Consider the following 13,410-nt stretch of genomic DNA (forward strand, 5'->3'; position numbering starts at 1 on the left):
AGCAGCAAACAGGCACATCCTGGGACTGTCATGTCACAGTGGAAGGTTTTGGTGGGTTTGACCCACCCTTGACCCATTTGATTTCCATTTGCACAAAGTGCTTGTTTAGAACAAGGCCAGGTGCCAAGGATGGTCACATTACGGGTCAGACCCCAGCATCTGCCTGTCTGGGAGCACCAGGACTCTCACTGAAACTTAGGCAAAATTACATTTGCATTTCTTTTCCAGTGCCCCAGTGAGGACTTGCACTGGAACAGATTCAGAAAGCTAAAATGATAAATATATTTAATTCATTAAACAACAGATACAACAGATATGGGAAGCACTGACTGCAAGTGGTGGAGAGCTCAGGTTACTAATGAATCCTGGGTAGCATCCAACAAAGTCAGAGATACAAATCTATGAAACAGTGCTGGAGTGTAACAGTAATGCAGTAAAAGTTAAGCTGAGTGTTGGATGTGCAGTTCTTACTGAAAAGCCATCACTGTCTTGGGTGGAAGAAGGGGAGCACAGCCTGTTGACTATTCTTGTTTCTGCTAAATCCAGCTTTTCAGCCAGAGACAGGAGTTCCTCTTGTGCTTTTTTAGACCCCAGCACTTGCTTTCCCTGCCTTTTAGGTGGTGCTTAGCATGATTTGGGTGGAAAACAAAGTAACACAACAATATATGTTAGGCATGTACTCTGTTTGACTCATTGTCATACTGAGGGGTGTCATAGTATCATAGAATGAGTCAGGGTTGGAAGGGACCACAAGGATCATCTAGTTCCAACCCCCCTGCCATGGGCAGGGACACCCCACACTAGATCAGGCTGGCCAGAGCCTCATCCAGCCTGGCCTTAAACACCTCCAGGGACGGTGCCTCGACCACCTCCCTGGACAACCCATTCCAGGGCTTCCACCACTCTCCTGGGGAAGAACTTCCTCCTCACCTCCAGCCTCAATCGCCCCACCTCCAGCTTCATTCCATTCCCCCTAGTCCTAGCACTACCTGAGATCCTGAGCAGTCCCTCCCCAGCCTTCTTGGAGCCCCCTTCAGATACTGGAAGGCCACAATGAGGTCACCTGGGAGCCTTCTCTTCTCCAGACTGAACAGCCCCAACTCCCTCAGTCTGTCCTCACAGGAGAGGTGCTCCAGCCCTCTGCTCATCCTCGTGGCCCTTCTCTGGGCACCTTCCAGCACCTCCAGATCCCTCTGGTAATAGGGGCTCCAGAACTGGAGGCAGTACTCCAGGTGGGGTCTCAGCAGAGCTGAGCAGAGGGGGAGAATCACCTCCCTTGACCTGCTGGTGTCAACTTCAATGTTAGAACTGCAGCTAATTAGGCAAAGGTCTTTGCCTTTGAAATCTGTTTTGAAGCTGCATGCTTTGTTGTTTCAGCCTTGCTTATTAGCTCACAAGTCTCCCACCTTCAGCTGCTTGGCAGGCCAGCTTCATGGATATTCGTTTCCAGGGCTAACACGCACATCTCTTGGCTGTAGTCATCTTGTCCCTCCTCCAGCAGCACATCAAATTAACCTGCATTCCTGCCACGCAGGAAGATGGGCAGATATCCCCCAAGGTACTGCAGCTGGGTCAGGGAAATCCCAACTACAAACACAGGCCAGGCCATCAGAGGATTGAGAGCAGCCCAGTGGAGAAGGACTTGGAGACAGAGGTGGATGAAAACCTGGGCATGAGCTGGCAATGTGCACTTGCAACCCAGAAGGCCTTTCAGTATTAAAAGGGCCCTACAGAAGAGACGGGGAGGGACTCTTCATAAGGGAGTGTAGTAACAGAACAAGGAGCAATGGCTTTAGACTGAAAGAAGGTAGATTTAAATGAAATATTCAGACAACATTATTTACAGTGAGGGTGGTGAGTCACTGGAACAGGTGGCCCAGAAGTGGTAGATGCCCCATCCCTGGATGTGTTCAAGCCCAAGTTAGGTGGAGCTTTGAGCAACCTGATCTATTTAAAGATGTCCCTGCCCATGGCAGGGGAGGTGGAAATAGAGGGTTGGTCCCTTCCAACCTGAACCACTCTATGGTTCTATACATATCAGCTTCTGGGATGGGGAATGATCTCTTCTAGGACACGGGTGGGCTAGGAGGAAGGTCTTCTCACAACAGCTCAAATATGATCCTTTCTCCTCCAAAAGATGTGTCACTGCTTTGCTTCCTGGGGAGGGAAATGGGGCTCCAGAAGCATTCCTTGCTGGTATCTGTAAAAATGTGGGCAGCTGGGAAGACCTCGTCTAAAGAAGTGCTGGCCCTTACTGCAGCCAGGAACCCCCTCCTCCATCAAATTAAAAATCAGAGCAGCAGTTTGTATTAAAAGACAAAAATTAAAATGAATGGCAGCTGCTCTGAAACAGACTTGATATTCAGGCCATATATGGTACGATTATCCTGAGACAGCTTTGAATAAGCTATTCACAGCTTCCTTGAAGTGGAATTGATTACCTCTTAGGTCTTTTGCTCTGGTTTCCATCACTGTAGATCCCACTGACTGGACCCAGAAGACTTCAGGCTGGATCTGGCTTGAGAGGAGGAATGTCCATGTGTGGAAAATACCACCCAGATACCACATCTTGAGTCCTTTCCAATCTTCCTGAAGAAAGCCCTGCTGTGCCCACTGCTTTGTCTGTGATATCATAGAATCAATAAGGTTGGAAAAGACCTGAGAGATTATCAAGTCCAACCTGTCACCCAACACCTCATGACTACTAAACCATGGCACCAAGTGCCACATCCAATTCCCTCTCGAACACCTCCAGGGATGGTGACTCCACCTCCTTCCTGGCAGCACATTCCAACGGCCAATTACTCTCTCTGTGAAGAACCTTCTCCTCACCTCGAGCCTAAACCTCCCCTGGCCTTCTGGTGGTGTGCATGCATGTGTGTGGACAGACAGAGTGTACTGTTGCCAGAAGTGGGAAAAACTGGGATCTCTAAGCTCAGTTTTCTTAGTTATATCTTATCCTCTTTACTCATCTAAGACAGAAGCCCATGAGGGGTAGAAGGCAGCAGCTGTGGAAGGGCAATACACTGCAAACAGGAAATGGCATCTGAGCCATTTAAGAACAGTTTATGGCTTTGCTAGTCATGGATTTTCATAGAGTCATAGCATCAGTCAGGTTGGAAAAGACCTCAGAGATCAAGTCCAACCTGTCACCCAACACCTCATTACTAACTAGACCATGGCACCAAGTGCCTCATCCAATCCTTTTTTAAAACACCTCCAGCAATGGTGACTCCACCACCTGCCTGGGCAGCACATCCCAATGGCCAATCTCTCTTACTGGGAAGAACTTTCTCCTCACCTCCAGCCTAAACCTCCCCTGGCACAGCTTGAGACTGTGTCCTCTTGTTCTGGTGCTGGTTGCCTGGGAGAAGAGACCAACCCCCATCTGGCTACAACCTCCCTTCAGGTAGCTGTATTCTAATAATAAACCAGTGAGAAATGCATTTATTTAATTCACAATGTGCACTTAAGGGAAAAAAAAAGGCAGTGTAATTTTCCCCAATGTTACTGCAGGAAGTACCACTTTGCTAATGAAAATCTGTCAATATAAAAGGCAGCACTTGAAAAAGTGAAACAGCATGCAAAATAGTGCAGGGAGGCACATGTGCTTGCAGAAGTGCCTGAAGCCCTCCTCAGTACCTAGGGAAGAGCTCCCTCCAGATTAACCCATCGCCCCTGTTTTCATCTAGCCACTTCCCACAGGGAAATATGGTGGTCACACCAGTCGCAGAGTTGGTGATCTCCACCCGTTCCACCAGCCAGCCTGGTGCCAGGCCGGTGTTGTCGTGCTCGATCCGGACCTTTTTCAGCTCCCCCATGTCCAGTGTCTCCAGGTAAAACCTGTTGGTTTTGCCTCGCTCAAAGAGGTTCCTGAACTTCTGCTTCAGCGCCCGCTTCCCCGAATCCCCGTTCAACCCGAAGATGGTGATGAACACATTGGCATCGGTGCCTGCACCCTTTTCAAAGCCTGTGACCACTATGGTCTCATATTTGACTGGCACCAAGCTCCGGGCTCTGCTGGCAAAGCTCTCGATGACCTTGGCACACTCGAAGACTTTGTAGTCCCGTCTCTTGTAACGCAGGGGGATCTTCACATTGCATCGGAAGAAGTATCTGCCACAGGAAAATCAGCAGCATGTTAATGGTATGAATGGCCACTACACTGGCCAAATGTTATGGCCTGGGCATAGAGTCAGGAAGGTATAGAAACATCTTGGTTGGAAGAGACCTTTAAAATCATCAGATCCAATGATTGGAATGGAATGGAATGGAATGGAATGGAATGGAATGGAACGGAATAGAATAGAATAGAATAGAATAGAATAGAATAGAATAGAATAGAATAGAATAGAATAGAATGGAATGGAATGGAATGGAATAGCATAGCATAGCATAGAATAGCATAGAATAGAATAGCATAGAATAGAATAGAATAGAATAGAATAGAATAGCATAGCATAGCATAAAATAGAATGGAATGGAATGCAATAGAATAGAATGGAATGGAATGGAATGGAATAGAATAGAATAGAATAGAACAGAACAGAATAGAATAGACCAGGTTGGAAGAGACCTGCAAGATCATCGTCTCCAATCCATCATCCAACACCATCTAATCCACTAAACCATGGCACCAAGCACCCTATCAAGTCTCCTTCTAAGCACCTCCAGTGATGGCAACTCCACCACCTCCCGAGGCAGCCCATTCCATTAGCTCAGTACTACCAGGTTACCACTAAACTATGTCCCTCAGCACCATACCCACACATCCCCTAAATACCTGCAGGGATGGTGACTCCACCACTTCCCTGGGCGGCCTCTTCCAGTACTTGACAACCATTCCAGTGTAGACATTGTTCTTAACTAAACTTCCCCTGGTCAGCTTGAGGCCTCTTCAGCTTGTACTGTTGCTTCTTACTTGGAAGAGGAGGCCAACCCTTCAGGTAGTTGTAGAGAGTGATAAGGTCTGCCCCTTATCTCCAGGTTAAACAGCTTCAGTTCCCTCAGCTGCTCCTCACAGCATTGTGCACTGGATCCCTCACTAGATTTGATGCAGAGCTTCAATATCTCTCCAATAGAGAGGAACCCAAATCTGAACAAAGTATTTGCAGTGTGGCCACACCAGTGCAGGGTACAGAGGATTATTCATGTCCCCGATCTTGCTTGTCATATGATTCCTCATGCATGCCACCATGCTCTTAGCCTTTTTGGCTACCTGGGCACACTGCTGGCTCATGTTCAGCTGCCTGCTGACCAACACTCTCAGCTTCCCTTCATCTGGGCAGCTTTCCAGCCACTCTTCTCCAAGCATGTGGTTGTCGTGACTCAAGGGAGGGACCCAGCCCTTGGCTTTGTTGAACCTCTTACCATTGTCCTCAGACCATCAATCCAACCTGCCCAGATTCCTCTATACCCTCCCTAGATTTAAGCAGCTTGACACAGCCACTGAACTTGGTGTCATCTGCAAACTCATTGAGGCTGCCCTCTAGACATAGAATCATAGAATCAGTAAGGTTGGAAAAGACCTCAGAGATCATCAAGTCCAACCTGTCACCCAACACCTCATGACTAAAGAAATCATGGCTTCAAGTGCCACATCCAAACCCCTCTTGAACACCTCCAGGGATGGTGACTCCACCACATCCCTGGGCAGCACATCCCAATGGCCAATCTCTCTTACTGGGAAGAACTTTCTCTGCACCTCCAGCCTGAACCTCCCCTGGCACAGCTTGAGACTGTGTTCTGGTGCTGGGTGCCTGGGAGAAGAGACTAACCCCCACCTGGCTACAACCTCCCTTCAGGGAGTTGTAGACAGCAAGAAGGTCTCCCCTGAGCCTCCTCTTCTCCAGGCTAAGCAACCCCAGCTCCCTCAGCCTCTCCTCACAGGGCTGTGCCCCAGACCCCTCCCCAGCTTTGTTGCCCTTCTCTGGACACCTTCCAGCAACTCAACATCTTTCCTAAACTGAGGAGCCCAGAACTGGACACAGGACTCAAGGTGTGGCCTAACCAGTGCTGAGCACAGGGCAGAATGACCTCCCTGCTCCTGCTGGCCACACTGTTCCTGATGCAGGCCAGGATGCCTTCTTGGCCACCTGGGCACACTGCAGGCTCATGTTCAGCTGCTGTCAACCAGAACCCCCAGGTCCCTTTCTGCCTGGCTGCTCTCCAGCCACTCTGACCCCAGCCTGTGGCACTGCATGGGGTTTGTGGCTGATGTGCAGAATCTGGCTCTTGGACTTGTTGAATGCCATCATGAATACCCTCAAAAAGGTCACTGATAAAGACATTAAAGAGGGCTGGCCCTGCTGCTGAGCCATGGGGAACACCACCTGTGTCTGGCCATTTGAAGAGACTTAACTCTGTTTACCACCACTCCCTGGGCCCAGCTGTCCAAGAAGTGTTTTACCTTGTAAAGCCTATGCTCACTCAAGCCATGAGATGCCAAGTTTCTCCAGGGAATGCTGTGGGAAACAGTGTCCCTTCTCATGGCAGGGGGTTGGACTAGATGATCCTTGAGGTCCCTTCCAAACCTAACAATTCTATGATTGTATGATTCTAAGCTTTACTAATGTCTGGGAAGACAACATCCACAGCTTTTCCCCCATCCACTAAGCAAGTGACCTTGTCATAGAAAGAGATCTGATTAGTCAAGCAGTACCACGCTATTAAATTGCCCAATATTAATTCTGTTTCAGTATTTTTTCATATCTATCTTAGCACCAAAGCTCCTTCTTAGAAAGAAAGCCATGGCTAAACTTGCCATGCAGCTGGCAAATCCATCATCTCTCCAGAAAGCCACAGACACCCTGCATGTGGCAGGATTGGTGTGGGGTATTTGTTACCTCTTTTGCCCCTGCAATGGCATGTCTGTTTACAGACCCACTATAACAAGACAAGCAGTCAGATCCACAGCTAGTGCATCCACCCTGCTGCAGCTGGGTGTAATTGGTCTGAGAGCAGGGACATCAGCAGTTATCCTCACTAATGGTATGGTTGGGGTTGGGTTAGGAACTAGGAAAAGGAAATGGGAAAGATAGGGAGGAGTAGAAGCTTTAAAGGCCTCCTTTCCTCATCTAGATTACCTACCTACCTAGATTACCATGGCACTGTGCACCCCATCAAGTCTCCTCTTAAACACCTTGCCATCCCTGGAGGTATTTAGGAGGAGACTGGATGAGGCACTTGGTGCCATGGTTTAGTTGATTAGATGGTGTTGGGTGATAGGTTGGACACGATGATCTCGAAGGTCTCTTCCAACCTGGCCTATTCTATTCTATTCTATTCTATTCTATTCTATTCTATTCTATTCTATTCTATTCTATTCTATTCTATTCTATTCTATCCCATCCTTTAACAGGAAGAAAAATCACTGAGCACAGAAAAGATGGGTACCAGATGCTGAAAGCCCCTGGCTCTACAGTGCTGTCTCTGATAATGTGCAGGGCGCACAAAGCAGGTCCATAAATTGCAGTGTACCTGGCACCCAGCCAGGGGCTAGAGCACTCCACTTTTAATGATGTATTTCATTTCCAATGATGCAGATCACTTCCAACTGAGTTTTTTCCCCCTCCTCCCCCTTTGCCAAACTGCAGTAGGTTTTCCTGGAAAGCATGTAGCTGGGTTTCAGTGCATGTGTGCAAAACAAACACCTGGAGGAAGAGTTCCTGGGGTTCCAGCAGTACCGTGCTTCTTAAGCACTTCCAACACTTGTGACATTTTCTGCAGCCAAAGTAAAGCATTCCTTTCTCTGGAAAGAAGCTTTGTAAATGAGAAATTCTGTTGGGAGTGAGATTTTAGGCTCGGGGACAGAAAAAGTGAGTGGGGGTGGGCAGAGGGGTTGCCTGATGATGGAGTTTTGCTTCTTGAACTATGTAGTGTCTGATGGTCTGGAATTATGGAGCATGGTCTGGAATTATGGAGCATGGCAGTCTTTGTGAGGAGCCAGAAGAAAAAGGATGACCTAGCCCTGAGAGTTTCCAGGAAAAGCACCTAGATATAGTCCTTTCACATACAAAGATCTAGAGGTAAATGGAAAAACAAACCCACTATAATTCAAATTATTGCTGCAGCAATCTCATGCCTCTTGGTTTGCCTTTTTTGCTTGATTGGATGGATGTTACAGGCTTTTAAAATGCATTTGTTTTTTTATGTTTAGGACTAGGAATACCTGAAGTGACACCTTATTTTCATGGTGCAATCTTGTCCAGTTTATCATTTGCAGAACAAACCCCACTGTTAAGTGTTAAGCCTGCAGGGCTGGAGCTCTGCTTCAATGCTCTGCCAATGCAGGCTTCACCAGTACCTCCTGGCTGCCCTCTTGAATTTAAAACAACTTCTTATAAAATGAGGCTTTATGAGAAGATCTTTGGGCCCTTAAAACACACACACACAGTTTCAGCACACTCTCAGTGAGTTTAGTGCACAGATCTGATTGCACAGCTGGACTTCAAGAGTCCCAGGTTTTTACCCACCAGGAGAAAAGAACATGTTTTGGTATGTAATTGCCTGAGTTTTCATTCAGCAAATATTATTGTGGCTCTTCTACTGGCTGATTAATTTGCTAGAAGAGACTCTTAGCTTTGGAAAAAAAAACAACACAGCCCTTCAAGGATTTCCTCTTATACACTCAATTGTCTCATTTGGAACCAACTTCTTGTATTTAGCAGCGACGGAAATATCTTGGAGAAGAAAAGAAATCCACAGTTAACACTTTGGGCATTTTCTCTGGAGAGCAGCTCCTTTTGCAAATGCATGCTCTCCACTTCCTGCACACTCCCTCATGCTGTCTGCTCACTGAGTGGTGAACATCACCCCTTCCAAAGATGGGGCTCTGGCCAAAGCATGCGAGATCTGATGTGCTCAAGGCTATTCAGATGTTCATTGCTTGGCCATGGGAAGGTTTCAGTCATATTCCAGCCAGAGTAGCTGGGCAACTGCAACATTTCTGGTGGGTCCATCAGAAAGTACCAGAAGGAACTCTCACCAAAGCTGGTCTGAATCAGAGATTGGGGTTTTATCATGCTTTTTTTTCCCTAGGAGCTCTTTTTACAGGGCTTACTAAAGGCCAGTTTACACAGAATATCCTACAAACCCCTTAAATTTCAGCCAAAGTACTTCCCACAAGCTGAGATGTTAGTTTGGCACTGCTGCAAGGAGCACTCAGGCCACATTGTTTATAAACCTATCTGCACATGAAAATGCCCTCTCTAACAACTCAGAAATTGCACGGGCAAGTCAGGCAGGGACATTCTGTACCTGACACACAGTATCTCTATTGATGATCTGGATGAGGGCATTGAGTCCATCATCAGTAAATTTGCAGATGACACCAAGCTGGGGGCAGGAGTTGATCTGCTGGAGGGTAGAGAGGCTCTGCAGAGGGACCTCGACAGGCTGGACAGATGGGCAGAGTCCAAGGGCAGGAGACTGAACACATCCAAGTGCCAGGTTCTGCACATTGGCCACAGCAACCCCATGCAGAGCTACAGGCTGGGGTCAGAGTGGCTGGAGAGCAGTCAGGCAGAGAGGGACCTGGGGGTACTGGTTGAGAGTAGGCAGTGTGCCCAGGTGGCCAAGAAGGCCAATGGCATCCTGGACTGGATCAGGAATAGCGTGGCCAGCAGGAGCAGGGAGGTCATTCTGCCCTGTGCTCAGCACTGGTTAGGCCACACCTTGAGTCCTGTGTCCAGTTCTGGGCTCCTCAGTTTAGGAAAAGATGTTGAGATTCTGGAAGGTGTCCAGAGAAGGGCAACAAGGCTGGGGAGGGGTCTGGGGGCACAGCCCTGTAAGGAGAGGCTGAGGGAGCTGGGGTTGCTTAGCCTGCAGAAGAGGAGGCTCAGGGGAGACCTTCTTGCTGTCTACACCTTCCTGAAGGGAGGTTGTAGCCAGGTGGGGGTTGGTCTCTTCTCCCAGGCACCCAGCACCAGAACAAGAGGACACAGTCTCAAGCTTTGCCAGGGGAGGTTCAGGCTGGAGGTTAGGAAGACATTCTTCATAGAAAGAGAGATTGGCCGTTGGAATGTGCTGCCCAGGGAGGTGGTGGAGTCACCATCCCTGGAGGTGTTTCAGAAGAGCCTGGATGAGGCACTTGGTGCCATGGTTTAGTTGATCAGATGGTGTTGTGTGATAGGTTGGACTTGATGGTCTCAGAGGTCTTTTCCAACCTGGTTAATTCTATTCTATTCTAAGCAGCAATCTTAGCTTTCAGAAAGGGATGAAGATTTGGTAAGACTTTCTGCTATTGCTTACATCTGAAATGCTTCCAGAGGACACATGCAGAGCTGCTCAGCTTCCCCATGCTCTCCCAGAGCAGCTCCTTGTGGATTAGAAGACACTTACTTGTTGCAAAGCTCCATCTCCGTTACGATGATCTCTTGGACGTGCCAGAAGACATCAGCTTTTGCAGAAGACTTCTTCCCATCTTTTGGGCAGTGACCAACACAGATGGCTGCAATATCACCAACGTTTTTTGAAGAAAACTGGAAGGTGTCTGTTGCTCCCCTGCAGGAGACAGGGAGGAGTTTCAGTTAGTGTCTTGGAGGCTGGCAGTGGCTCATCTCACTCAGCTCATATGGACATTAAGTAATTTACACATGACTAGGGGAGACAGAACATAAGCCTCCATTTAAAATCATTTGATTCAACCTACAATCATTCAACACAAAGTATAATTTCCATGCTTGAATTTAGTATTTTCTCTGATTAGGGGTGACACATTAAATTGTTGCCACTAGGACTTTCTAGGATAAACCTAAGCTGTTCCACATACAAAATCAATTTACCTCATTACAGATAAAGCTAAAGAATGACTAATTTCCCCTCCAGCACTTATTCATTCATCCCTGACAGATACTGTATCTGCTACACATCTACCCACCATAGCTGTTTTAAATTTGCTAGTTCAGCCACCCTTCCTGAATCTCAGCTTGAAAACAGTGTAGAAAAACAATAGGTCTCTGTCAATCCCTTGGCTGGATTCCTGTCATGTCTGTTGTGTATCTGTTAGGTTTATCTCCTTGGGCTGGTCTTTATTCCAACCTTCCTGCAAGGATGGACTGCTTTGGAGAGTGACATCTTCAACTCTACTGTAGCCACTATCAGCTTAAGGTCAGGAGGAAGTTCCTCCCAGTCTTTCATGTTTCTCATGAATTCTCAGTCATTCATACTAGAATCCACCTCAGCTGTAACGTAACCTTCTCATAGAGAGCCACAAGAAAAACCTTCCCTCCCTGCAAACCAACACAACAGCATCAGTGTCTGTGACACTGAAGAGGTTCCTGTCTCCTAAGGGTGTGCTGTGTCCTTCAGCACAGAGTAAAAACCCACCACACTTTGGGAACACTTTGGTCCCAGATGGGAAAAGGAACCTGCCCCGTGTTGCACAGATGCGTCTCCAGCTCACCTGCGCACAAGGGTTTCCTCACACGACAGAGATCTCTCAGCATCGCCCCACAGATTTGTCTGGAAAGCCAATTTTGAGCAGTTCTGACAACATAAACCTCTGACTATTTTTACATTTCTCCCTGATTCCCAGTGCCAGTGAGAGAGCTGTAAAAGGAACTAAAAAACACCTCCAGCTTCCTTCTGCTCATCCTGGCTCAAAAAATACATAGCCTGCCCAGGGGCTCGCCAGAAGCCTGATTGTGTGCACTAATACTACAGGACACATGCACACACATACATCATCTACATTTCCAAACTTCTTTTCTCAGCATTTTAAAACCTGCTCTGTCTTTGTTTGACAGACACTAAATTCACACCTTGCTCTGACTCCAGGTGAGAAGGCATTAGGCTTTTTGGAAGGTGGATGAGAAACAGCATGGCACAAATGCAACTCTGTAGACCATCCGGGAGAAGAGGTGGTGTTGGTGGAAGACGCAGCAGATGGGGAGTTCCTCTAGCCCACCCTCCTGTCCCATACCTTTCAAATCTCCTTTTCTTGGAGGAGTTTTCCATAAGGAATTCTTTCGAGCGTCCCAGCTTTCCTTCTAAGATAATCCAGATGCTTTCCTTTGTTTCTGCATCCTCTCTGTCGCTTGTTACTGTGACAATCTCATAGGCTTCAAAGCATCAATAACACACATGTTAACCAGGAAAGGAAGAGCAGATGGCCAGAAAGATCTCTTCATTTGGCTGTCACTGTGCTTAAAAACTGTCTTCCTAATATTTGTCAAAGCACACAAGAAAGCATTTGCAAAATAAGGAATCTGTGGGACTCTTGACTTCTACGTGCTTTGAATTCCATACAGGGATGCAATACATGAAAATATGAGTACTGCTCAGTCAGCCAGCAAGAGTGGATGGAGTTGCTCACAGAATAGAATAGAATAGAATAGAATAGAATAGAATAGAATAGAATAGAATAGAAAAGAAAAAAACAGGTTGGAAGAGACCTTCAAGATCATCATGTACAAGATATCATCCAACACCACCAAATCAACTAACCCATGGCACCAAGCACCCCATCAAGTCTCCTCCTGAACAATTCCAGTGATAGTGACTCTACCACCTCTCCAGGCAGCCCATTCCAATGGGCAATCACTCTCTCTGTGTAGAACTTCTTCCTAACCTCCAGCCTAAACCTCCCCTGGTGCAGCTTGAGACTGTGTCCTCTTGTGGTGCTGGATGCCTCTGAGAAGAGACCAACCTCCGCCTGTCTACAGCCTCCCTTCAGGGAGTTGTAGACAGCAAGAAGGTCTCCCCTGAGCCTCCTCCTCTCCAGGCTAAGCAACCCCAGCTCCCTCAGCCTCTCCTCACAGGGCTGTGCTCCAGACCCCTCCCCAGCTTTGTTGCCCTTCTCTGGACACCTTCCAGCAACTCAACATCCTTCCTAAACTGAGGGGCCCAGAACTGGACACGGGACTCAAGGTGTGGCCTAACCAGTGCTGATTGCAGGGCACAATGACCTCCCGGCTCCTGCTGGCCACACTGTTCCTGATGCAGGCCAGGATGCCATTGGCCCTCTTGGCTGCCTGGGCACACTGCAGGCTCACGTTCAGCCTACCACCAACCAGTACCCCCAGGTCCCTCACTACCTGGCTGCTCTCCAGCCACTCTGACCCCAGCCTGTAGCACTGCATGGGGTTGCTGTGGCCAATGTGCAGAACCCTGCACTTGGATGTGTTCAATCTCCTGCCCTTGGACTCTGCCCATCTGTCCAGCCTGGCAAGGTCCCTCTTGAACAAGCTGTGTCCAGCTGCCTGCTGTCCTAAGCACTCTCTTTATAATGCAGCCTAGATCCTGCAGTTTTTACACCACCACTCCTAACAGAGACAGTGAGAGTATCCATGTGCATCACACGATGTGCTCAGATGCTGTGGTGGCATGTAAGTACCCAAAGTAGCAATCTCAAGGCTGATTTATTGATTTATTTGTTGCAAAGGCAGATTGAAATCCCTCTGAAGTAAT

At 47.8% G+C, this 13,410-nt stretch overlaps 1 protein-coding gene across 1 annotated transcript in view; it reads right to left on the reverse strand.

Annotated features, from left to right (window-relative positions):
• Positions 1-3,615: 3,615 nt before the first annotated feature.
• The window catches only part of LOXHD1 (lipoxygenase homology PLAT domains 1), a 196,361-nt gene continuing 186,566 nt past the window's right edge, over positions 3,616-13,410 (reverse strand). Inside the window, exons 38-40 of the mRNA XM_054177788.1 lie at positions 11,924-12,062; positions 10,342-10,503; positions 3,616-4,116 (exon numbers count right to left, since the gene is read on the reverse strand). Of these exons, the coding sequence (XP_054033763.1) occupies positions 3,636-4,116; positions 10,342-10,503; positions 11,924-12,062 (782 nt within the window). The 3' untranslated portion in view covers positions 3,616-3,635. The remainder of the gene's footprint in view (positions 4,117-10,341; positions 10,504-11,923; positions 12,063-13,410) is intronic.

Source organism: Dryobates pubescens, chromosome Z (assembly GCF_014839835.1).
Source record: "Dryobates pubescens isolate bDryPub1 chromosome Z, bDryPub1.pri, whole genome shotgun sequence".
NCBI lineage: Eukaryota > Metazoa > Chordata > Aves > Piciformes > Picidae > Dryobates > Dryobates pubescens.